The sequence below is a fragment of the Sander vitreus genome, chromosome 24, assembly GCF_031162955.1.
Source record: "Sander vitreus isolate 19-12246 chromosome 24, sanVit1, whole genome shotgun sequence".
NCBI lineage: Eukaryota > Metazoa > Chordata > Actinopteri > Perciformes > Percidae > Sander > Sander vitreus.
In genome coordinates, this window is record NC_135878.1 from 11,935,199 (window position 1) to 11,962,220 (window position 27,022).

Below are 27,022 nucleotides of genomic sequence, written 5' to 3' on the forward strand. Positions count from 1 at the left end.
AATCTCACGAGAAGTGTGGGTGGGGATGACATACTGTAAATGCGCGTTAAAACAGTCGTTGAAATAGCGCCTAGTTTGTTGATTATAAAAGGGGCTCTGTTGCTACATTAGATGCAAAGTGGCGTCCCTGTTATTTTTGTGCGAGTCAAGTAGTAAGGCTAAGGTATCAGTGCGCATGTGGCTCTATTCATAACAAGGTCTCACCATGTGCAGGTACTTAAGGTCGGTGTTATGGAAAGCAAAGCTTCTCCGCGGCGTTTTCAATACAGCTCAGTCTGTCAACAGTGACAAATTCATTTCAAATGGACCCTGTAGCAGTGTTTCAGGGAAGAAATGGGTGAGACCCAGCGGGTTTGCCACGGGTTTAAAGACTTTCAACAGCCTGACCAAACAAAAAGAGCCTCTCATTCTGGAAAGAGAGAGAGTAGCTACCTGGTACGGAATATCGTTATATGACAAATGTAGCTAACGTTACACCGCATGCATAATAACCTTACACTGTATTTTACATGTTTTGTGTTACAGGTATAGCTGTGGACCCACCGTATACGACCATGCCCACCTGGGTCATGCATGGTAATGATATTTACACTTTTTTTATGTAAGCCAAAGATTGTAAAATGTGTTTCAGCTAAGTGGCGTTTTGTGTCTTGTTACAGCTCATATGTCAGGTTTGATATCCTGCAGAGGATTTTGTCCAGGTTGTTTGGAATCACTGTCATCCATGCCATGGTCATCACTGACATTGATGACAAAATTATCAAAAGAAGTTGGGAGGTAAGATTACAAGAGTGTGTTAAAATTAATGATTCTTATGACTGCTGTTTTTATAACCTCTGTTGAAAGCATTATTCAGAAAATTTGCTTCCCTTGTTTAATAGGACAATGTTTCCCCAACCACCATAGCCACCGTGTATGAGGATGAATTCAAGAGGGATATGCTGTCATTAAAGGTGTGTGATTAGGTCAAAGCTAATGTATGAGATTTAATTTGCTTCAAGGATGACATCAATTATTTTAGATTAAGCTGTGTGAGACACTCTTAGAATAGCGCTTTTAAACATAACAACTTTTGTTGAAATCAAACAAAAATAATGACTGTAGTGGAGATACAGAATTCTAAAATGACATTGGCAAGGAAACTATGTCACATCTTGCTGATACTCAATCCGCTTAATCGGTCAGTATCAGCGCCTATACTGATTCAATGGATCAGATCATGCATCTTTGCATTTAACAAGATGTATCAACTTAATTTATTCAAGTAGATTCTGAGCTCTGTCTCCACCTAACTTACTCAGTCTGGTTAAGGACGCTTTCCCAAGCTGATCTGTGTTGTCAGATTCTGCACTTGCTAAATGTATACTATTCCAACATACACCAGAGGGAACATTTTCTTGAATCAACCGGATATAAAAGTCTGTGACAGTTATTAACATGTCTTTAAAAGGTAGTATATAAGTAAATCTTGTTACTCAACCTGTCTTGTCCTGAATTTCATTTTCTATTATTATTATTTCTCTAATTCAAGTGTAACCATAAATGCAGGGAAAATGGAAAAAAAAAGTGATTTGCTGTGAGGCACAAACTGGGGCTACTGTGTCTATAAACCTAATATTCTGTCATTGTTTTTTAAGGTGATTCCTCCTGCAGTGTATTTAAGAGTCACTGAAAATGTGCATCATATTGTTGCATTTATTGAGGGGATCATCAAAAATGGACATGCTTATGCCACAAAAGAAGGTGATTATGTAGTACCTCTAGAAATTCTTGTTATTTCGCCTATGAAATAATGGCTGTATCCCCACAATACCTGATTCAACATTTGTGAAATGCCTTGGTTGTAGGTGATGTGTATTTTGACATCCAGTCCATTGGTGATCGTTATGGCAAGTTTGTAGGAGCTGTGAATTCTCAGGGAGAACCTGGTAAGTGTTTATGTCTGCTTTAGTCAGTGTAAGTCATTTTGTCGTATTAAGGCTCAGACACAGCACCCGACGGCCGACCATCGGCAGAAAAGGCAGTCGGACTGATCAGTCGGTTCCCGTCTCTCAAAAAAGTGCCTCGGAACACACCGAAGCGACGCCAACTTGAGCGTATGTTCTGCGTGGGCGCGAGACGTAGTACGTCTCCATAACAACAGGTGGCGCTAATCTGTTTTGTCGTCCAAAAATGAAAACCGGAAATGACGGAACATCTCTCTAGACCTAGTAAACACCGAGCACGCTGTCGTCAGTCATTGTTTTCATCAGAGAGTGTTGATAGTAGTCAAGAAGGATCGTTGTTGCATTACTCGCTGAACAGAAGAAAATACAATGGCTAGTAATAAGAAGATAGTGGCGTTGTCAGCTCTCAGGCTTCTTTTTGTGGAAGAAGCACTGATTCGCTACTCAAGGGCTAGCACTCCACCAATCAGATTGGTCATTGAGTCTGACTGCCCACTGGCCGATTCAACAAGTCAAATCGGCCAAAATGTATGCCGACGGCTCCTCCGACTGACGACAGCACGGAACACACCGAACAGACTCGAGTCACCGACCTCGCCAGACTGTCCGACAGCCGATAATCGGGTTGGTGTGTCAGAGCCTTTAGAGGACTGGGGCTGTATTACAGAAACTTCCTGGAGAAAGATTTTTCCCAATTTGGTATTGTAGAAGCAAACCCTATCTAACTTTAGGAATCCTATCTTTTCTCACTTCATCCTAACGTATGGTTAGGAAATACTTAGTCTGGATCAATTAAATTACATTTCTTTCAGCGAATGATTGTAAATGTTTACAAGGAATATGTTTCTGGCATTTACTATATCTAACTGGGATGTTTTGGGACTGACTGGCGGGGATTGCTATTGACGAAGTACACAGCGATACATTGGTAAGAGCAAATTACGTTTAACCACGTATCCAGCTAATTTAAATAGTTCACGTTACTGTATTGTGTGAACAGTTAACTTCATTTAATATATTATGTTTTTGCTGGGTGCAAACACCTACCAAAACAAGTTCCTTCATGAGACTATCTAGCAGAGGCACAGTTTTTGCAATTTTTGACATTAATAAATAATATATTACAGTAGGTTGTTTCTGTCTTGGGTGTCTGATTGTAATTTCCTGCCTATAGGCCATAATACTATTTAGGATTTGTACATAAGAAATTGCTTAAAGTAGTAATATTAGCCGTTTAGAATACCAAAGACAGTGATTACATATTAAGTTCAGGCAAATTAAAAAAATATATATATATTGTCTGCAATATAAATGCACAATTATGAGATTATCTTCATGATTGAATGTATGATTTGTTCTCTTGGAGTAATAATAATCAAAATTCTACCAAAATCTTTGTTTGTGTTTTAGTTAATTCTAGACAGGCACGGTTGCCTTACACTCATTAGTTTGAATAAAAAACATTGTTGAATTATTGGTAGAGAAATACAAGTATTATAAAGACAACATGAGCCTCTTTCACCACAGGTTCCGATTGTAAAGAAATGCAAACAGCCCAGAGCGTTTTTTCTTCTTTTCTAAAATGTATCTGTGGTGTAGCCAGACTTATACGAGACTAGGAAATACTCAATCCAACATCGGTTATCAACTTTTATGTCTGCTACCTAGCAACTGATGCTACTTTCTTATCTCGCCAAGCTAAACACACTGAAACCTACTCTACATTGAAACATACAATAGAAACAAGAAACTGGCATTTGTTTCCTAAATAGATTTTTCTAAATTTGGTCCTTACCCTAATTACCATGGTTACCGTTACATGGTAACAGTTAGGATAGGATCTGCATGTTAAGAAGTTTCTGTAATTCGGCCCCTGGTCTGTATTACTGAAGACAATTATTTGGACGCTAAAGAGGCATTTGATAGAGCGGAGTGCTGTTATCTTTTCCAAATGTGAGAGACTTTTTGGGAGAACTCTTCCCACCAGGAGAAGTACTTACACATGGTCTGTATCTGTTAATACAGATAGCATAGGTGGGATTATTTCCCACTTTGTTGAAGTAGTTTAAATTAGAGATGCACCGATTACAACTTTCTAGGCCGATTCCGATTTTCATTGAGTTAGGCCAGCCGATACCGATTCTAGCTGATTCCGATTTAATTTTTTCTAACCACTTTACAGCACACACAAATATTTTCTTTAATAGAACATTTTTCACAGAACATAGAACATTTTTTGAACAGATAATGGATCACTATAAAATAGAACTATATAAATTACTCCTGGCGTGGGGAATTCACACACATCTAAAGTGCAATGTTAGAACCATTTCCTTCTTTTCACATCCAATACCAACAAAAAAAATTTGATTTTTGTTGTCATCCCTCCACGCCCTACTTTTTCCTTGCAGGTGTTGCATATTGCAAAGTTGTTATCTTCTGCACACACGCTGAAGAATTTCCAAACAGCTGACATGTTGCAGGTTAATTCACGAGGTTCCCTACATGTTCAAGAATAGCGCGGACACACGGCGGAAAAGTTGAGAGAAAGGAAGAAGGGACTGTGTGTGTGTGTCTGTGTCCGTGTCCTTGAGAACTGTAACTCTTATAACTTATGTTGTCAGTTAATTGTAGCATTGACTGGCATGAAAACGGCATGTCAGACTGACTTGCCAGTCGGTGGTCATGGCCGAGCACGTGAAAACCGGCCAATTCCGGTCACTTGGTGCATCTCTAGTTTAAATAGTTTTGGCCTATTTAAAATTATTTAAAAAATAATCATAATAATGACTCAGTAATAACAGAATATATTATTCTCTACAGCTATTCTTTCTGTTTTAATTTATCAAAATGTCTTTGTTGTCAATCAGAGTTCTGCTCACTTTTCAGTAGGCCATTAAAGGTTTTGGAATGTGTTTTTTTTAGGGCTGTCAAAATAACGCGTTAATTTCGATTAATCTGAGAAAAAAAATAACGCGTTAAAAAATAATAACGCAGATTAATCCATTCCATATTGACGTTTGACCCGGACCGTTCTAGCCACCATTGGACTGTAAAATGGAGGGAGATGAGAATGTTCTGCCTGGATTATTAATTGGAACATTTACTTGTAAAAATCTTCTTCCTGCCAACCCTGGCTACCGAAATCTGGTGCCACTGATATGTCTGCGCTTTTCTCTGACGCTCTGAAGACGATACAGGCAACACAAACACTGCTGCACGTGACGCTAGTTACGCTAGTAGCTGCAATATTGGGAGACAATCTGTCATCTCACATGATAGGTGGATTTACCATGTCTTTATCTGCTGGTGGAATCTGTAGATACCCCTAAGCCCTAAGGGCGTTTGCATACAGACGAAAATCTGGTGCCACTGATATGTCTGCGCTTCTCTCTGCTGCTCTGAAACAGACGTTACAGGAAAGACAAACACCGCTGCACGTGATGCTAGTTAACACTATACTCGACAGCAGCTAACGTTAGCCTACCGCTAGCTAGTAGCTGGATTAAATACGGTTAAAATGCTGACAGCTAACGCTAAACGGTGTAAAGTTTGACTGTGTTTTACTGTAGAGGATTCAACACCGGTATGTAATAATCTGTAGCTGCCGTCGGAGAAACGACACAGACGGTGCGTTCAATGAAACTGGTAAACTACAGCCTCATGGTGCATTTGAAGTTATTGTAAATGTCCATTACCATCTGGTGGTTGTTTTTGTCGTTCAACAGCAATTTACTAGTGAAATAAGTTATTGTTATACATTATTATTAAACATTTAATGTTGCCCATATGGCCTTAGCAATAAACAAGCCGTTCTTTAATGTCACCAACTGTTGTTTAGTACCCTTTTATTTCTTTTCTTTTTTTACTTTCTTAAAAAGTATCGGTTCAGGCACCGTTAATTATGTATGCGATTAATTTCTATTAATTAATCACAGAGTATGTAATTAATTAGATTACATTTTTCAATTGATTGACAGCCCTAGTTTTTTGAGAAACAGTGTGATAACTGGCACTGCTTGTTCTGTATTAGGCAAACTAAATGTTGGCTTTACTAATGGACAACAAACTGCACGGTTCTACAGGCAGCACAAATAAACGAGACTCAAGGGATTTTGCTCTTTGGAAGCAGTCCAAACCTCAGGAACCATACTGGGAATCTCCGTGGGGCAGAGGAAGACCTGGCTGGCATATTGAATGCTCTACCATCGCTAGGTTTGGATTTACAACAACCTGTCTGCTTTATTTAATCTTATATTATACCTTGAGTTTATCCTTGGGCCTTTCTGAGGATGCAGGTTCAACATAACCATGCCCTCAATGCATAAAGAAAAGACTTGAAGAAATGAATTCTTAATTAAGACCTATGCGCCTAAAATGTTAATAAATTACTATGAGCAAATGCTTCCTTTTTTTAATTGAAAGGCCTAAAAAATGTGGTACTGAACAAATGGGAATAATATGAAAGGATTTCAGGACAATTCATATGCAACTGTGTATTTGATTTATTACATATAGGACTAGTAAAACTTTGAATCGCAGTCTTATAGAGCATCGCGACAGACAATTGTACTGCAAACTTATACTCAGCTGATGGTTTATTAGGTCTACCTAGTTAAAGCTAATGCAGTCTAATCCTGTAAGAATGTTCAGTAAATACAAACTGGACAATTGCCCTATTAACTTATATTGTAGCTTGTTTCGCGGCTGCCAACTGCAGCGATCTTGCTTAATACTGGACTAATTTCAAAGATTGTTGTTCCCATCAGTCACTTCGACACAAAAACATAGGAAAATAGGGTCCAGGTTGAAAAAAAACGGTAGTTACCCTTTAATATCATTGTAAAAATGAATAACAAACATTTGCAGTTGTAAAAGATCGCTATGGTCTCTTTGAACTTGTTATTGCCATTTTACAGATTTATCAATTCATGGAAATAATCAATAGACTGTACTAATTATATTGCATGCTCTTCAGACTCAGTCTTTTGTGTTTTCTCTGTTGCGGTTTTAGCTCAGTGTTTGGGAGTCAGCTAGATATCCACTCTGGAGGTATTGACCTGGCCTTTCCTCACCATGAGAATGAGGTTGCTCAGAGTGAAGCTTATCACCAGTGTGGACAATGGGCAAACTACTTCCTCCACTCAGGTAAATCCTAACTCTCAAACTGTTTTTGTTCCTAAAAGTCTAACAAAATTGTGTTGTGTGAATTTTGTATTGCGGTTGCCGGTTCACCAGAAAGACTCCTTTACACAGTGGTTAGAGAACAAGGGAATATTAAAAATTAAGTATATTCCTGTCCTCTTTTTATCAACTAACCTCTGTGCGAACTCTGAACACTGCTGCACAACTCTTTATATGTCAAGTCAAGTGGCTTCCTCTCTAAAGATTGCCAAGCCTAGTGTTTCTGTTTTTTAATGTGTACCTGGTTTATTGTTATGCTTCTAGGACACTTACACCTAAAAGGCAGTGCAGAGAAAATGTCTAAATCTTTAAAGAACTATGTCACCATCAAGGTAAAGTCATCATGAATTATTCATCACATATCGAGTAACTATAAGAATAAATCCCTGTATCCTCCCCATTGTAAATTGCAGTTTGTGAAAATAGTAATTCTGTCTTTTCTTGTCTTCAATTAGGATTTCTTGCAGTCTTACTCTGCCAGTGAATTTAGGATGTTTTGTCTTTTGACCAAATACAGATCAGGTGGGAAAAATAAGTGGTTCTTTTTTGTTAATGTCTTGGTTTCTTCACTCTGTGCTTTTGCCCAGTGCAATGTAATATGAAGGCAAATCAAGAAATCAAATAACTAAAAAATACATTTGAATCCCTATCCAAAAAAACTAAATGTAGTCATAATTTTAACTTTATTGGTTTGGTATTCATGGAACTGCATAATGTAAAAGCAAAATCAATTGTTTTTCTAATATCAGGCAATTCATGTTTAATGTAATTAACACTGAAAGAAGTAGCTAATTATTTCAGTGGCACACTTCAGCTTCCATATTCTCCACAGTAATGGTGAAGGATGTAGGCCGTGTCTTGTTTGACATTTATTGCAGTAAGATGTTTATTTTTAAATATTGAACAGAAGAGCATTCATGTTTTCTTTGGGTGTCTTCACAGCTATAGACTACAGTGAAAGCAGCATGTTGGAGGCTCGGACCTCTCTGGGCACCATCTCCACCTTCATCCACGATGCTAAGGCCTACATAAAGGGTCAGCTGCAGTGTACACCTGTACAGGAAGCTGTTCTCTGGGAGAGGTAGTAACTTCCTCCATAATTTGATCAATTCATTGATGTTTTGGATTGTCTTCATTGTATTTGTATCTCATATTATTTGTTCTTTGTGTGAGGGGTTATGGTTGTTGGAGAGTAAACATAACTAGAAAAGTTGTTGAAGTGACTAATGTGAACAAAAATCTTTGAAATTGGTCGAGTAGTGAGTGAGAACGCTGCACAACCTGGGCTGCATTGTTATCTTATAGGGCAAATGTGCAACGTCAATTTTGTCTGCTAAAAGTGCTGTTTTAGCCACTGACAGGCTCAGATTGTTATTCTAAGTGTCTGACAAAATTATGGAAATGATCCCTACAGATAGTATAATACTAAACTGTAAAAATAAAACTAAGCTACCGCACAATAAAGGTTAAAAAAAGAAAAAGAAACAGCCACTGTGTGCAGCTGCGGGGGCAGGGCTTCAGGCCTTAAGGGCCTGTGAAGCATGTCTTTCCTCAGCGGGCTACAGGCGATTAATAAGCAGCTAGTTGTAACCAGGGGCAAGTAGATGTTACTAACCCGAACCAGCTGTTGCCTGTTGATGAGAATTTCAGGCTTTTTTGTAAATTCCAACACAAAGAAAGCGGAAGGAAACAGAAAATGCATGCATTCCTGCAGAACTGGAGAAATCCCGGAAGTGGAACACGAAGGATATAGACTACTAGCTCGCTAAACCAAACCATATACTGTGCACGTGAACGCTCGTTGAGCCTCTGTCCAAAATTCTGCCATTTCGATCTGTTATGTTACACTATTGTTGCAGCTAACGTTGCATTCGGAGTAAAAGAGTGGACGATAGAGATGAATCATCTTTAGCCGTTCTTGGCATATTTATTGCTGAGCTGCAGACACATCAGTCTCACGGTCAGACAGCTTCTAAGTTAACTACGGCAAATCAACTGGAACAAACATAATGACGCAGACGGGTCCTCTATAGCCTGCACCTTAGCGCTTCCCTGTTGCATAAACAAATACACAATACAGAACAGTACAGCATTACATTACATAATATACAACTGAGGACATAATGAACATTAACACAATCAGTTAACAGTTTGTAACTGACTTGACCAGCTGACTTCGCTATTGGCTGTTGAAACCGTTTTTTTTATACATCCATGATTGAAACAGGTGACGTCCCTTACATTCTTAAACCAGCCACTGGCATCTTGACAAGCTGAGTTGCAGGCAAAACCATCAGCTTGCTTGACCCGAGCTGAGATGGGCCAGTTTTGAGTTTTGAACTTTTGTTCCTAAATGGCTTTGTCTCGCGAATCTTTGGTCTGATTTGGGCCTTAGTTATTTCGGGGTACAATCCCAGCACAGTCCAGGCAGGGCCTTTATGTGTGCATGTTCTCCCCGTGTTCACATGGGTTTCCTCCAGTTGCTCGGGGTTCCTTCCACCATAAAAACATGCATGCTAGGTAACTCTTTAAGGTAGCTACTGGCATTACAACTGGAGTTGGTCCCCAGGCGTGTATGTGTAAAATGAACTTAGCAGATAAAAGAAATATTATATATTACGTCATAATTGCTAAAGTCATAGATTTTCAACCGACTGACGCAAGTCATCCAGCAGAGTTGGACCTCTGGGCACTGGCGTTCTAGCTCTGAACATTCCATTCACTAAAATCTGAAATGGTCTTAAAATTGGACGAAACAGATATCAGAATGCCCATTTAGCCCAGTGTCATGGCCTGTTTAAACTAGTAATAATTTTTCTACATAAAGTATGGCGGATCGGAATGGCTTCAAAAGAGAGTTTTGAGCTCTGTTCACGTCGTTTCCAGACGATTTCCCATTATTGTCTACACATTTTTGAGACAAGACATAGCTCACCATTCCCCAAAAACATTCCACGTTTTGATGTATTTTATGCGCATGTCTTGTCAATGCTGCAAGACAAGTAGTGTGGCGAAACATCTATACGGAAGGACAATAAGCAGTATAATAAGTATGACGAACATTTTGCCTTGTGCATCAGCACACTGTATTAAAAGTTGTATTTAATTTAAAATTACCAAATCAGCAGTGTACACTTTCACAATGGTAAAGTGACAACTGGGTGCAGGTTTGAAGTGGCGTGGGAACGTGATGGCAGGAAAGCAACTTATGCTATCACAGGATGAGGCTTTCAACACAGAATCATCAGATGATTTCCAACAGCACCTGCATATGCAAAATGCATTGTGTGGAGAATAAGGTTCTGTATGCGTTGGCTTGAATTTTTTATCACTTTTTAAAGGTGTTTTTGAAGTCTGTTTTCACAGCGAGATAGCCATATGCACTATATAGGTAACCCTCCCCCTCAAAAATGAAAAGTAAATACAAAATTATTATTTCTTATCCTATTCATGTTTCAGATTAGGACTTTTGTTCTTGTGTTTCAGGTTGGCTGAGACTAAATGCAGCGTGGTGAAAGCACTGGCAGATGACTTTGATACCCCAAGAGCCATTAGTGCTGTGATGAATCTGGTTTATCATGGAAACTGCCAACTTCAGCCTGTTTCTAAGGTAAACTCACTGTGTCTGACCTGTGACTCCTGGAATTACATGGACAGACTAAAGGTTACAGTTCTAATATTTCTGCTATTCATTCAAAGGTTGTTACTACCTTACCAGTAGTGGATATGGTTGGGTACCGAACTCAGTCCTTTTTATGGTGCCGACCAAATTACGTCGGTACTACCGAGTACCGATTCACGTTTAATCAATCTGTGCCAAGTTTCGAAACCTAAGAGCGCATAAGCTCAAGCTTCTCTGTTCTCTCCTCTGCAAGTTTGACAGAGGGAGGGACTCGGCTCTGACACACTTGCGCGCAGAGCTGCGGTGCAGATGGAGTTACAGTGCAGTGTAAAAAATATATAATTATTTCATGTAAAAGGTTGTAGGCACGGATTTGGGAGGGAAGAGGGATGGGATTTATATTGTCAATTGTGTAAAAATTTTAAATAAATAAAATGTTGAAATTGAGTGGTTTGCACTTTACATGTGGTTGTACATCAGTAGCATACATGAAATTGCACCCCTCCTATTTAGCACCCAGTTTTTATTTCTTTTCAGTGTGTGTTTGTGTTAGCTTACTATTTTCTTTTTTGTCCCCCTCAACTTGTGTAAAGCATCCTTGGGTTTCACAAAAGGCACTATATAATCTAAGTTATTATTATTACGTGTGTGTGTGTGTGTGTGTGTGTGTGTGTGTGTGTGTGTGTGTGTGTGTGTGTGTGTGTGTGTTTTCAGTCTGAGGGAGTGGCTCGGAGCCCTGCAGTGTTCGGAGCGATGGTCAGTTACATCAGAGATATCTTGGATGTGTTTGGGATCGATCTGCTGCACATTAAGGTCAGAGCTCAGGGATAACATTTACATTACATTATTTTTTTGGAGATTCTCAACCTGCAGCAGAAGGGTGTGTGTTGCTATGAGTCCAAATTAAATTGTTCATGGTAATGAGAGAACATGCCACCCAGTGCTACAGTGTGTTTTGAATAGTTTTTGGACAACACTGGAGCTCTGGTGCAGAGGAATAAGATAAGTCAGGCTTTGATTAGGCATGCACCGATCCAACTTTTTCAGTCCCAATACCAGGGCTTTGTGTATCTGTCGATATTGATCCAATACCATTGTTGAATTAATAATACACTGTATACCTTTTCCACCTTATACCTTCCTTCCACCATGTGGAAGAGACTATAGGCACCAGACTTTCCTAACTAAACATTACTTAACTAAGACAAAATAACATAGATGTAATGTATTGAATTCTTATTTATTTATTAAAAAAAAACAATTGTGCATTCAAATCGAAAATATAATCAAACTTCTTAAAATAAATTTAAATAAATAACAATAATGGGCCTTTATATAGGTTTATAATGGCTTATTCTACTGTCAGGAGTACATAAAATATCACAAAAACATTTTAATGCCATCATGTTTACTAAAAGCTTTGATTACTAAAGGGTTTGCTTGGCTCATCAACATTATACAATAACGTTATATGAAGGAGAATCCATGAAACGGTTACAGAATCTAAACTATTTTTTTTTTCTGCAAACTGCAAAGTAGTCAAATAAACTCAAATTGAATGAATACACATACAAGCAACTTTAACATGGTTTCCCTTTCAAAACAAAATAGTTGTAAGCTAGTTGTATAAACACTACCTTAGCCACAGGTAAGTTAGGTTGTAGTGGGCGACTGAGCGTAGCTCCGCTGTCAGCCTCCTTCGCTGTTTGTTTGTACTTGTTAGTAGGATACATTCATTGTTGGTTTGGCTCTGCATATTGGATTTGTTGACAATAAGAACAACACAGAATATCACCAGATATTTGGGAGTCCACATTAGAAGCGGTTGTTTCTGACACATTTCCTTACCTCTGCTGTTCTACTGTCATATTCAGGAGGCTGATGGAGTCAGTAGCTGTGGAAGTCTGGAGGGCATTGTGGAGAAGCTGACTCATTTCAGAAGTGAAGTTCGAGCGTTCGCACTTGCTCGTCAGGATGGTACAATCACTGGATCCCCCAACAAACTTGGACTTTACCCAGAGAGAATCCCTCTCCTCAAAGCCTGTGACATCCTCAGAAGTGAACTGGCACCCTTAGGTGTGCTGATTAAGGTATGCTGTGTTGGCTCACATCGAAATAAAAACAATTTTACACAATTTGAGTTAAGATTGGACTGATACATTTTTCTTGTTTTTCAGGATAGAGGAGCCACCTCCACATGGGAGCTAACTGAGGGAAAACCGAGTCAGAGAGGACAGGATAAAGATCAGGAGACATCCAGTTGAAATACATCTCTGCATCCAAGACTGACTTTGTTTTAGGCTTGTGGATTCAATTTAACTTCATCAACGGAAAGACAAGAGACCAAACCATCCTGATTTTATAACAACAAAAGCTAACTTATGGTTAAATGCCTGATGTGCCTGTCATCAGTGTATGAACTCTTATATTTATTGCTTCATAAGTCAGAAAGTAGATTATAACATATGTCTATTTAAGCGGTTGAATACATGGTGCAGATGTTAGTATTTATGATACAAGTGAGTAGAACACAGAAGGCATACTGAGTGTTGTCCTCCACTCAGTTTAAATAGTAGTTCCACATCAGGTCCTGTGCTGATCCTACAGGACTATAATGCTACTACACATTTAAAGTGTATTTAAGGCACAGTTCTGACATTTGGGGAAATATTACCCACAGTCAGATTAGACATCAGTCTGATATCTCTTTCCACCCAGTACAGCGAAGTAATTTGTGCTACATATAAATCCTTACAAAAATGACATTTGTTCAAACTAGTCTATATCCACGACGTTCCATTTCCATGATTGTTGCGGTGCCGCCGGAAATTCCGCCAGATGACTCTCTTTTCGGCCAGATGTCCGTCACCTTCCGCTTTCCTTGTGTGGTGAGAAGCAGAGATGTACTATAGCAGCATACTCTGCATTTTGTTTAACATGCATCCACTTAGATGGATTTAAAGACATAGGTTTTGGACATCTCAATGGCATGTTAGGTGAGAAGTTATGTTTAATTGGTACATCTTATCCTTTTACAGACCTTATATGACGCAATTGTCATGAAGTCATGTCACAATAAACAAGCCCAAACAGAAAACATGACAAAAGTATGAATCTCAAACTGGATTTCTTAATTTTCACAATAATGTAAAAATCATTTTTAATGTTATTGGGCTTGCTAATTTAATGTCATACACAGCAGTTACTGTTTGTTAATTTCAAAACTAATTAAGGTCAATCTAACAAGTCCGGAACTATATGAAGTCTGACACCTACTGAGCCCTAAATAAAAGAACAAACACCAGTTTATATCAGATGAACAGTCCAAAATATGCTTTTCGCCAGCAGGTGAGCCGTCTTCCAGGTGTCTTGCTTACTACTGTAAGGTGTCCATCAGGCGGTGCTGCGGCTCTCGGGCATTAGGTTGATCAGAGAGTTACTGGCCTGAGCCAGCTCTGTGATGGACACTCTGCCTCTCTGTCTCATGAAATGAGCCACTGAGTTCAGCTCTTCTGGAGTGATGGAGATAAACTTCCCTCTATCATCAATCACTCCTGCAAGGAACATACAGCAAAACACAGCATGTCATGTCATCGAAGATACACTAATAATAAAATAATTCCTTTCATTACAATAGGGCTTTTGCACTACTCAGTGCTCAGGCCCCAATAAAATGGAAATGGATATACTACTTAATCACTTATACACACATAATAATGAGTTCAGTATTACATAAACTGTAACTGCCACAAAAAATACTGGAACAAGGATTTGTTCTGGTTAATATAAACATCTGGGGTCCGTTTCAGAAAGCAGGTTTAGTGAAAACTGAGTTTATTAACCCTGAGATGAGGGAAACTCTGGGTTTTCTGTTTCAGAAAGAGAGGTAACTTAACCTCAGAGTCAGTAACTATGGTAACAGCCTGTGAACCTAACCTGGTCGGGAGCAGGTTTTCTTCAAGAAACCTTGAGTTTCTCTCAGTCTCCTCCCTCTGACACAGCGCGGTTTCATTTCATCATTCATTCATTCAGTCTGTAGCAGGCGCATTTTAGCGCAGTTTGTAATCGGCATGAATAAAAAAACGTGTTGGTTTATTAACCATGTTAGGCAGACTATAAAATGTTTTTTTTCTCGAACATGGCATTTCCTTTTGTCGACAATCCCATCGATGAAGAAGCTGTGTTACTTCGCAGGGTGTTAAACATACGTCGGGAGATGATATTGAGGCCCTGACGCATTTTAATTTCCATATAACTAACTACTATTTGAGCAGTATCGATTTTCTATGCAGTTACTATATGTAGCCTACATAACCTTAGCAGATTATTTGTGTCACATTACGTTTTTTTTTGCAAACGGCAGTTTTCTTTACAACATTGGTGATGTGGAGCATTTTAGTAAAGCCACTATAACAAAGCGCCATCAGAAGAGTGTGACTTGCTCAGAAACTTGTTGTAAATGTTTTTGTAGTGTTCCCTGGACACATACCAGTAAGAGCCAGTAAAAAAGGAGTTCCACAGTATTGCAGGTGAATGATGTAAACCCAATACATCCATGTGTACCCTTTGAAATAAAAGATTATGAATTATAATTCTGTTAATGATGGAGCTGCAGCCTCAGAATGGGATTCCCATTCTGAGGCTGCAGCTCCATCATTAACAGAATTAAAATAATTATTTTTCGCCCGCAGTATTGCACCTAAATGAAATAGATTATAGGTTCAATACCATTTCACCAGTAATATTATACTTATGATTAAATATGATATACACTTTTTTTTTTTTTTTTAAACGAAATACATGTTCAAACTTCCTGTATGTGCGCATGAGTATTTCCGCAGACCCGTTTGTTTGTGGTTGTTACCATGGTGAATCGTATCATGGCTCCATTCATGCTGCCTTTTTATTGTGGTGGTGCACGCGCGTGAACCTACTCTGAGTTGATTGAACCAACTCATATCAGCTGTTCTGAAACCAAAAACTCAGAGTTTCCCATCGCAATCAACTCAGAGATCAGGATTAGACTCGGAGTTTGTTAAACCTCCTTCCTGAAACGGGCCCCAGTTGATGGCGATGGCATTGTTTAAACTTGCATCATATCTAACTACCACTGACCGAACCAAGTAGTCAAGGTCATTGAAGCCAGCTTTTTTTCTTTATGTTTGCAAGAAATTAAGTGGGATGATATGGAGTCTACAGAGGAAATTTATGGTTTAATGTAGCCTGCAATTTCATCCACAGATAATGGAAAACATCAGTGCTGCATTTTCACAGATCTCTGATGGTATTTGTTTGCTTGTCATGCTCCATCATAAATCTGTGGCATTGTTTGTGGGGGTGCAACTATCACTTATTCTTAATCAATAAGGATGTGGATTATTTTCCCAATTAATTGATTTTTTTTAATAAAAACAAAATCCGAAGCCCAAAGTGACATTTTTTTGTCCAACCAACAGTCTAACACTAAAAGATATTTATTTGTACTCAAGAAAAGAAAAAGCTCACAAGTGAGAAGAATGTAATGTTGCCATTAACGCTAAAGCCAATTACTTCTTTGTTGATCGACTTATCAACTCAGCACTAGTTTTGCTGACATTTCTGGTATTTTAAAGCATTCTGAAAACATGGTTGGAGCTTATTTCTTATCAGTGTGGTAACAGATATTTATCTGGTTTTAATGACTGTACACAGCACATCGTATGGTTTTTATTTTGTAACTATATTTCCTGTGTATATTAGTTGTAGGAAAACTGTAGCATTCCCTCTACTGCAACACAGATCTCAGATAAGAAAGACATCCATACACATTTCAGGCTTCATAGATGCAAGATGTGGAGAAAAGAGCCATGAGTCGTCACACCCTGGAACTTTTTGTTGCCATTTATTCAAAGAAAAAGAGCTCATGTTTCTCTCTTTACTCGGATCAGCTTAATCCATACCTGCCCTGGTCACACTAACCTGTGAGAGAGCCTTCAGCTAACAGGTCCTGCAGTCTGCCAATAGCATCCTGTGTCCTCATCCCAAAATGAGAAGCCAAGTCCTCCAGGAGAACCACCTTCGAGCTCTGCAGGACAAAGGAGAAAGTGTAAAATACACTGTATTCAAATACGTCAGCATAGATTGGAGTGTGAAGAGTCTGTCAGCTCTTACCTCAATGTACTGTATGAATTCTTGCAGCAGGTTGCGTGACTGAGAGTAAAAAACAAAAACACTTATTTAAAATATATTACAGACAAAATACAGAGAATATGGAATGTTAAAATGATTTCAGCTCAGCAGAGATGTGACCTGGTCATCAGTGAGCTGCTCCTCTTCCCCCTGGTCTTCTATGATGAAAGAGGCTCTAAGTCTTAAGTACTCCTCCTCCTCTCGTCTTTCTTGCTCCTCTTTAGCTTGACGCTCCTCCTCCTCCTGAATAAACACCACCAAAGAGTCTCAGCATCTCCTCGTATAAACACACAGGGACAAAACCGTTGGTAAACGTGTGTAACCTGTTTCTGCTCCAGGTGTCGTTCTCTCTCTTCCTCCTGACGTCTCTCCTGCTCTCTGAGCTCTTGCATCCTTTTCCTCTCCTCCCTCTCCTCCATCTCCGCCTGGAAATAAATAAAAAAAACAACACAATACAATGCAACGCATGACAACACTGGATGATGCTGCAAACTGTGGAGTTTTAAAACCTCAACAGGGAACTGAGGTTGTCATTAGACACTGTAACTAAATCTTTAAAGTTGCTGTACTAGAAATACTAAAATGTAGAATTACTGCCTTGCGGTTGTATGCGTCCACCAACCAACAACAAGTTGCAGTTCACACCCATGTATGTCCAGAATCATACAGTATATGTAGTGAAGACTTTGAAGCAAGGATGGATGGATGGATAGAACACATGTAAATGAAAAATGTATCTAAAACAAATAGCCTATATTAAATAAAAATATGCTCTCTGAGAATGCTCCTTTAGCTGTTTTCAACAACAATAAAAGACTGATTAAAAGAAATGCCTGTATCGTCACTACGCTGCATTTTTATGAACTATGACAATCTGGTCATGGGTCACATCTCTTGCTGCGTCCAGGTGCAGTCTCACCCGCTCATAGAGCTGAAGTTAAAGTTACATCCAGTAACAACTGTTCTTCGTGTTTTTCATCGTTGCGCACTGAAAACAATGTACGCGGTCATATCAGTCAGAAGGACTGATTATTGATTATGCGCTGCTAGCCAGCCAGCCAGCCAGCCAGCCAGCCTTAATGCTTCATACACACATTATTGTTACAGTGTAGAAAAGCACATTGTTATCACCAGATGAGTGACAACTTTGTTCTGCTCATTTTCTGTAACCAGTGTAGTGGGTGGAATTAGCAAGCTAGCTAGCTAACTAGCCAGCTGCTAAATTAAAGAGGGTGGGTTGGAAAAATGAATGATAGTGACCTGTAAAGGCCTAAACTGTGAAGTGATTAGCTGGGGCAGTAAAAGTATATGTCGGTTGCAAATGGGTGTGCGCAGTTGTACTGGAGCCATAGCTCATTAAAAAACGACATGGATATGTAACAAGACTTTGAGGTGCGGGAGCTACTATCTGTCCGTAGTAAGGAAGAAATTAAGCGGAAAATGAGACAGTGAGGAATGGCATAGTGTATGCTAACATAGCAAGGCTAACATTACAGAGTAGGAGAGGCCTCCACCGTACAGAGAAACGGGTCACAAACAAATTAAGATGAGCGAGGAGGCATTACCTCATTACCAGACTATAGAATGTGTTCAGAGAGGAGCGAAGCACACATGTAAGGTAGTAATTCAGAATACGCTCCATTACAAGACTGTGCCATGACGTTTTTGTTGGAGCGATGTCCTTGATCCAAAAAAGCTAATCATTCTTCCTAGCGGCAAAAGTCAGTAGACTGAATAGCCTTTTGTTGACATTTATGATGCTTTATGATGGAAAGCTGTAGGATCTACCACTATAGGAGCACCAAAAATTACACAAAAATCATCCACAATAATAGACCAGTAGCTTTGTAGCTTCACACATGACCAGAAACAATGAATGAAGTTGCCAATCTCAGAGTTACATTTACACAGACTGTAAAAACAATCAATGAACCTTTCGGGCCTGAGAAATAAAGCCAACACGGAAGTGCCTTAAACCTGAATTCTATCTAATCTGTTTCTGTAGAAGTCTATGGGAAAATGACCCTACTTCTCACTTGATTTATTACCTCAATAAACATTTTTTATAATAAGGTTATGACCTCAATCGCTATTTCCAAGTCTTCTTCAATACAGTATGATGTTCATTTTGTAAATTATGGTCCCATTTATTTTTAAATTGACAATAAAGCAGGTGATGCTTTAGGAGCGTAGCTACACACTCCGACCTGTCAATCATGACAGAGACTTAGCAATACTAACCATGGCCCTGTGTACATTTTAATAGCTTGTTTGGATGTTGTCCATGTTTTCTTCTTAAACTTTTACTTCATCACAGTTAATTGGAACATTTGGTCACCAAAAAATGTCTTGTTCATCATTATGACAATCAAGCTAGCTAGCTAGCTACCGCTAGCGTTAGCTGGTAAATTAAGGGAAAGTTTGCAGATTTTCTATACTGCCGTACATGCAGATGAATGGCGGCAGTACCCGGAGGTCCGCAGTTACCCGCCCGTAAATCCCCACTGGATGACTCTTTCCCCCTTTAGCGTTTAGCTTAACGCGGCGCCATTTTGGTACGCTTGATTTTTCCAGGTGTAAAACAAAACTGAACCAAGGGGAAACCGCTCCAAGTTTACAAACTCATCAACTGATTCGGACCAAAGCAAACAAACTATAGGTGTAAAAACACCCTAAAAAACTGATTTTGTATCACTGTGCGTAACCATCAGAACCACCAGAAAAACCATTAGAAAAGAAGTTGTATTTCTCTTATTCAAAGCACCGCCGCTTTCTTTTTCTCTCTTGCACGCCCGAGACACACTTCTGCAGCCGGCAGTTCAGTGCGAACGATGACTCGCACAAGCTCTCTGTTTTTTTTCTCTCCGTCTTGAGTTGGGAAGCCAACAGCAAAGCCTAGCTTTACTTTAAATTTTACCTAAAATGTGTCCCAGAAGAGTCTGCTCAGGCTCCATGTTGACTTCATGCTCCAGAACTTTTTCTGTGTCCATCACTCAGACTTTTTAAAAACCTCAGTCAAAAAAGTCATGACAGGGGATTAACCCATGTTGACTGGCTTGGTTTGAATTGACAAAAGAAGGGTTGAAAGGTCAGATAACCCTAGTCCACTTCTGTTCATTGGTGTGAAAGAGGTATTAGTGTGAAGTATGAACCCCTTACCTCTCTCTGAACTTTCTTGGCCTGTTTCTCCTCCAGCTTTTTCTGCTTCTTGGCTCCAACTTTCACGGTCGGCTGAAAGTTCTGTTGCTCCCCCTCTTCTTCCTCCACATGCTCCTCCTCTGAAATCAACAGCCCACTTGTTACATGCTTTTTTTCACATCACAGATTACATGTATCACAAGACTTCATCTGTTGAGATGGGAGCTTTCAACTAATAATTTTACTCTGTAGGTGATGCAATTGCAACTTCTAAAGACAGTTTGTCATATTTTGATTTCCATGTAAATATTTTTGTACATGTATGTAGGAACCCTATAGTTCGGTTCTGCTTTGACTCCATTCTGGGTTTCCCTGTTACACACTAGGCCCATAAATCTTCCAAATGTTGATATATGAGTACTGAGTCAATTCACTCATTCTGTAGCATCTGATATAGAGGTTCTACATGTTTGGCTATATATCTTTTTCATACATCTGATTATCCCAAAGAAGACGACGCACAAACAATACAACTTCTCATTTAGGTGCATCAGTTCCAGGGTCCTTGTATTGTTCCTTTTTATCAACAGTTTTATTTGCAATCATTTCTTAAAAGCATCATATGTCTGACAATTACATTCCAGAATATAGTGTCCTTTCTCTCACAGAAAAGAGTCTTTGGATAAAAAAAAATAAAAACGGTTTTACTACTGTGAGTCTTCAGCTTTACAGATATCACACATAGCTAATGAACAATTCCATATACATTTTGCAATGTGCATCTCAGATTCACTGACTATGACCACTACTACTGTCATTACTAAACATTGTGCCAAAATATGAACAATAACCTTGCTGTCAGTGGGCTTATTTGCTAGCTAACCACCACTAAGGAAAAACGCAGCACATAGACGGCACCTTAGAATAGCGTTACGGGATTTTACATACAGTTTGGCAACATACATCCGTTACAGAGACTCATTGCAGCTCCAGTAAATGTTAGCAACCCGTCCCCAATCAGCTCTCTATTTTCTGTCTTAAACACACGCCATTCCTCCTGTGAAGGAATGACTTGAATCAGTCACTTACTGACTCCTCAGCTTCCAGCACCGGAGGTGGTCCTGAGCCTGGAGCTCTGCAGTGGGACACGATTGACTGAGCTGTTGAGAGCTCAACTGAACTGAGAAATGTACGGATCTTTTTAGGAAGTGATTCGGTTCAGTTCGTTCTCCCAGAAGAACTTTTGAACGACTCTTTCGCCAACGACACAACACTAGTTTTTAACACTCTTCTCAAATAACTATACTTTCAGAAATATGGCTTAGTTGACTTTATTTGCAAAGATATTTTTACGAATAAAAGATTAAGTATGTTTGTACAAATACTGGCCTTGCTTGATCTAGATAATAATCTGATGCAAAACGTTGCCTTAATTGAACGTTGATTGTGCATTAAGTAGATCAAGCAGGATATTTTTTATCAGTGTGCCTTTGCAAAGGTGTGCCAAATTTTTCACGTCAGCCAATCAGAGCAGACTGGGCTTTCTCGGGCAAGGGGGTTTAAGAGACGGACACCAAAGGCCCTGACACACCAATTTTAAACAGAGCGTTTCTGACAGAAGGTGTTTACAGGTGTATTCGGACAGACAGTATGAGAAAAATGTTTTTTTTCTTAACATTAAAGCATGTAGACATGTTCTAGTAAAGTATGAACCTGAAAATGAGCATGATATGTCTCCTTTAAACAAAGTTATAACTGACAGTGTTTACCCTGTTCCACAGCTTCTCTCTGTGGTCTTCTGTTAGCCATCACCGCTGCAAGGTTCCTCCTCCTGCGAGGCATACCAGCACCTCGCTCCTCGGCTGGCCGCTGAGGGGGCCCCACTGCCTGGACAACATCCCTCCGCTGCTCCTCATCAACTGAGCATGGAGAGAGAGCACAATATGTCATAGTACGGTCTATGCAATACACATATGTTAAGACTGCAAAGGAAAAAAGCACTATCCATATATCAGATCAGTACAAGGCATTAGTTAATACCCTGAGGTTGGGCACTAGAACTAGAGTTAGATTGGTGCATCCCTGTCCTTACCCTGATACAATTTATCTCTCCATTCATAGAATTAGGTAAGAAACCTTTGGACATAAAAAACGCAACAATCTATCTTTCTTGAAATAGGTTTCAGCTAAGGATGTCATCATCACCACCAATTCTGATCTAAAGCCAAGTATGTATTAATATAAATTAAGCATTTGCCCAGTCCTGACTAGATAGGTGCGTTAATCTTCTGAATGTAGCCGCAGAATACATTAAGTTTAGGTATCATATGCATAAAATATAACAACTTTGGAGTAAGGCTTTCACTTTATGCAATAATGCAATGACAAAGTAAACATCGTTTTGTATAACTGAGTTTACGAGTATCAATAAAGATTAAATCACTTGTGTGTCTCCAGTAAAATTGTTGACAGATGACGAAAAAAATAATTCTCGTTCAGGTCGACAACTGCACCCTCCGTAGTTGATGACAGGTTGACAGCTGTGAGCTGACGTTGCCTAATATCACTAAGAAAAACATTAATTAACGTTACAGCGGAAAAGATTTCAGCTTGAACGTCTCCTCTCACTACTTAAATATCTATTATAATGTCAAAATATGACACTGTGTAGAAAACGGTACGTTAACTTTTACAAACGGCTTGTTAACGACTATGCTGTTAACATTAACGTTAGTTCACCAATGTAACGTTAACGTTAGCTCTAGCTCCTTACTTTCCTGTGTTTTCCTCCGCAACTTCAACGCAAACAAAATCAGGACACTGAGGATGGTCGCAGCTATAAGGTACAGCGTTATATCCATAGCTGTTTCTAAAATATAGTTTTACTAAATATTAGTGTCCACCTCACTACAATAAAGTAGACTGTAGAGGCCCCGACGTCACGTGATTCTTCTTCTTCTTATTGTAGAATTTCGGCAGTGTAGACGCTGCTAAGCGTATTACTGCCCTCCACAGGTCAAAGTTTGAACGTACATAGGAGCCGTTTCTCAAAGTCAAGGATCCAAGAAAACGGCAGCAACGGAGGTCTGATCCCCATGATCTGATCCCGAACCGCCATATGACTCTCCGCCAGATCAGCAAACTCAACGGCAGCAACAGAAAGTTTGCTGGGATCAGACCTTGGCGCTGTAACAGTAACGTTACAGCCGTGAACTGAAAGTCTAGGAATAGTTTTTTTGCTATGACTCCCATTACATTTTTTAGCAAACAATATTCCCCTAAATTATGCATATGCCTATTTTAAAAAAGTAAGTGCTGTAGTAAAACCAGCAGAAGACTAATTATCTAGTGGTGTCTCTAGTTAAGAGAGACCACTCTTTTTAATTATTCAAATATTAAATGTTTTTGGCAATAAATATTCCCTTAAAATTATATTATGCTTATTTCTGAAAGGTAAGTCCTGTAGTACAACAAAGTTTTGGAGACATGACTCTGTAATTATGACATATATAAAAAAAAGAAATTGGCAAAACTTATTTACCAAAATTATGAATATGCTTCTTTTTTTTTTTAAGTAATTGCTGTAGGGGGGAGTTGCAGCCATATTTGATTCAAGCCTGTTAATTAATCCTAAACCTAAACTAAATTATAACTCGTTTGAAAGCCTAATCTTCAACATCCAACAAGGAAAACATTACAGCCAATTATATTTGTTGTTGTCTACCGAGCTCCAGGTCCGTATTCTGAATTTGTATCGGAATTCTCTGAGTTTTTATCATATGTAGTGCTTAAATCAGACAAAGTACTTATTGTAGGTGATTTTAATATCCATGTGGACGTTGGCAGCAATGGCCTTAGTATTGCTTTCAACTCACTACTAGATTCAATTGGTTTTAGTCTGAGTGTGCATAAGGCCACTCACTGTTTTAACCACACCCTCGACCTTGTGCTGGCATATGGCATCGGACTTGAAGATTTAATAGTATTCCCGCAGAACCCTTTATAACAGTGCACAGCATAAACGAGTACACCCATGCTAAATTTGACTAAAAAGAGGAATAAAAAAAATCATCTTTTGGAAATTGAACTTAATCCAACCATCCATCCATCTTCATCCGCTTAGCTCCAGCAGGGGACCCCAAACTTCCCTTTCCCGGGCCACATTAACCAGCTCTGACTGGGGGATCCCGAGGCGTTCCCAGGCCAGGTTAGAGATATAATCCCTCCACCTAGTCCTGGGTCTCCCCCGAGGCCTCCTCCCAGCTGGACGTGCCTGGAACACCTCCCTAGGGAGGCGCCCAGGGGGCATCCTTACCAGATGCCCGAACCACCTCAACTGGCTCCTTTCGACGCAAAGGAGCAGCGGCTCTACTCCGAGCTCCTCACGGATAACTGAGCTTCTCACCCTATCTCTAAGGGAGACGCCAGCTACCCTCCTGAGGAAACCCATTTCGGCCGCTTGTACCCTGGATCTTGTTCTTTCGGTCATGACCCAGCCTTCATGACCATAGGTGAGGGTAGGAACAAAAACTGACCGGTAGATTGAGAGCTTTGCTTTCTGGCTCAGCTCTCTTTTCGTCACAACGGTGCGATAAATTGAATGTAATGCCTTAATTAAAAAAATGAGGAAAAATCCAACCTTTAAGGACACCAATTTTCTTTGTGAATGAATAATGTATCGTAAATAAATAAATGTTCTTACTTAAAATACAGGGAGCATAAGTGAGTACACCCCTATGTTAAATTCCCATAGAGGCAGGCAGATTTTTATTTTTAAAGGCCAGTTATTTCATGGATCCAGGATACTATGCATCCTGATAAAGTTCCCTTGGCTTTTGGATTTAAAATAGCCCCACATCATCACATACCCTTCACCATACCTAGAGATTGACATGTTTTTATGTCGGTTAGCCTAATAGCTGGTTTGATTTGCATTGAGAGATGATTTTATGGAAAGTACCCCATGCCAATCTCTGATTATGATGCGATGCGCCAGACCCAACAATGCAGAAGACCTGAAGGCCACTATCAGAGCAACCTGGGCTCTCCTAACACCTGAGCAGTGCCACAGACTGATCGACTCCATGCCACGCCGCATTGCTGCAGTAATTCAGGCAAAAGGAGCCCCAACTAAGTATTGAGTGCTGTACATGCTCATACTTTTCATGTTCATACTTTTCAGTTGGCCAACATTTCTAAAAAATCCTTTTTTGTATTGGTCTTAAGTAATATTCTAATTTTCGGAGATACTGAATTTGGGGTTTTCATTAGTTGTCAGTTAAATCATCACAATTAAAAGAAATGAACATTTGAAATATATCACTCTGTGTGTGATGAATGAATAAAATATACAAATTTCACTTTTTGAATGGAATTACTGAAATAAATCAACTTTTTCATGATATTCTAATTATATGACCAGCACCTGTAGTGTCATGCCTGATCTGGAATCAGCTGCAGGTATGCCAAACTCCTAATTTTGATTAATTCATAAACTGACACTGTTAGTTTGTTACACAATGTTTGCCTTTCCTTAGTAAAATCCCTTTCAACTTGTTGTAAGTTAGTGTGTGTGTGTGTGTGTGTGTGTGTGTGTGTGTGTGTGTGTGTGTGTGTGTCTCTGTCTCTCTCCTTTAGATGAGCTTTCCCCTGAGAGTGCACTCGAAAGACAATATAGAGAGCTGCGTGAGGACTACTCCTCACTGAAAAGAGAGCTGGAGGCCGTACAAGACGAAAACCGAAGCTGAAAGAGAAACTGAAGAACTCCAAATTCGGGTTCAATTCTATTTCAGACTCTGCGCTTTGCTTCTTCAACGGTCTCTAAAAAGCAAAGGCTTTTTTATGGCTTTTGAGCATTCTCAAAAGAAGCACAGTGATCACACTGAAGGGTGGACTAACATGGGCGAACCTCCTGTTAGTGCTCAGGAAATTCAAACTTGGCCTCTCCAACAAGGACATAGCATACCGATTCGGCCTTCCCTTCTCCACTGTTTCCAAAATTTTAAGGGAGTGGGTACCAAACAGTGTCAGTGTGTATATCAAGAATATGAACTAAGCTCAACACACTTACCTGAGACTCTACACCTGACTGTCCCTGGTCTCCCTGAGACTCTACACCTGACTGTCCCTGGTCTCCCTGAGACTCTCCACCTGACTGTTCCTGGTCTCCCTGTTCCTCAGGTCTTTCTGTCTCCTTTGCCTGTGACATAGTGACGTTAGTATTTCCATAAGCACCCATTCTTATAAAGACGTTACCAAATTGTCTTGATATGAGGACTTATTGTACTTACTTGGCGTTTTGGTGTAGGCCTACTGAAAAAGGATCTTATGTCTGTTTTTCTTTTCTCTGTCATTTTTAACAACAACACAAATCTTTAACGTCAGATATCTAAATATGAGTTAGGTTCATAGTTCACCACGTGGTCATATTATAATTATAAAATGATCTTGCGTCCTCCACATAAATATTAGGTTTCTTCTGGGACAGAGGATATATATTTAACTGATCAGCCACTTAACTTCATATTAAGCAAAACACAACTGTAGATCTTCAATATTAACCCTAATATCAGTTCACACACATAACGTTAGGCTTATCGCCGTGGTAACGTTAGTTGTGAGTGCATTTCTATCCAACAAGCTATAAGCTAGGTAACGTTACATTATATTACACTAACATAGCGAACTTTTTTGTCATGACTAATTTATTAATTACTCAGCATCATTTCTATTTGAGAAAAGAAAAACTTCATCCGATGTTTAATGTGAATAAAACAGCCCTGAACCGCCTACTTACTACATTTCCGTTACTACCCGACGTGACTGTGAGTCTAGCGCAGATCCTACAGCATGCAGTGGACCAAACCACTGTGAGGCAAGGGAGGGGGACACACAAAATGTTTCTTAACTTAAAAAGCATTTTTGGGGGTTTGTATTGTTTTTCTGCTTACACAGATATTTTAAG

The 27,022-nt window shown here is 39.4% G+C and overlaps 2 protein-coding genes across 2 annotated transcripts; one reads left to right on the forward strand and one right to left on the reverse strand.

The window, feature by feature from the left end:
- The first annotated feature begins 3 nt into the window (after positions 1 to 3).
- On the forward strand, positions 4 to 13,786 carry cars2 (cysteinyl-tRNA synthetase 2, mitochondrial). The gene is made up of 15 exons (XM_078243482.1): positions 4 to 435; positions 526 to 576; positions 660 to 777; positions 882 to 953; positions 1,638 to 1,743; positions 1,848 to 1,928; positions 6,032 to 6,161; positions 6,961 to 7,094; positions 7,395 to 7,462; positions 7,586 to 7,652; positions 8,073 to 8,211; positions 10,617 to 10,740; positions 11,467 to 11,565; positions 12,627 to 12,842; positions 12,930 to 13,786. Exons 1-15 carry the CDS (start codon positions 206 to 208, stop codon positions 13,014 to 13,016), a joined length of 1,722 nt encoding a protein of 573 aa, XP_078099608.1. The 5' UTR covers positions 4 to 205; the 3' UTR covers positions 13,017 to 13,786.
- Positions 13,787 to 13,874: 88 nt separating this feature from the next.
- Positions 13,875 to 23,025, reverse strand: ddrgk1 (DDRGK domain containing 1). The gene is made up of 8 exons (XM_078243486.1): positions 22,832 to 23,025; positions 21,828 to 21,977; positions 20,080 to 20,198; positions 17,244 to 17,345; positions 17,041 to 17,163; positions 16,903 to 16,941; positions 16,711 to 16,816; positions 13,875 to 14,306 (listed from the first exon to the last, which is right to left on the reverse strand). Exons 1-8 carry the CDS (start codon positions 22,917 to 22,919, stop codon positions 14,146 to 14,148), a joined length of 888 nt encoding a protein of 295 aa, XP_078099612.1. The 5' UTR covers positions 22,920 to 23,025; the 3' UTR covers positions 13,875 to 14,145.
- Positions 23,026 to 27,022: the final 3,997 nt, after the last annotated feature.

Coding starts and splice junctions, on each gene's coding strand:
- cars2 (XM_078243482.1), top strand. CDS start 206: ATGTGCAGGTACTTAAGGTCGGTGTTATGGAAAGCAAAGCTTCTCCGC. Junction 8,212..10,616: donor GAAGCTGTTCTCTGGGAGAG/GTAGTAACTTCC, acceptor CTTGTGTTTCAG/GTTGGCTGAGACTAAATGCA. Junction 11,566..12,626: donor TCGATCTGCTGCACATTAAG/GTCAGAGCTCAG, acceptor TGTCATATTCAG/GAGGCTGATGGAGTCAGTAG.
- ddrgk1 (XM_078243486.1), bottom strand. CDS start 22,919: ATGGATATAACGCTGTACCTTATAGCTGCGACCATCCTCAGTGTCCTG. Junction 21,978..22,831: donor GCGGAGGAAAACACAGGAAA/GTAAGGAGCTAG, acceptor CTCCATGCTCAG/TTGATGAGGAGCAGCGGAGG. Junction 14,307..16,710: donor AGCTGAAGGCTCTCTCACAG/GTTAGTGTGACC, acceptor TGTTCCTTGCAG/GAGTGATTGATGATAGAGGG.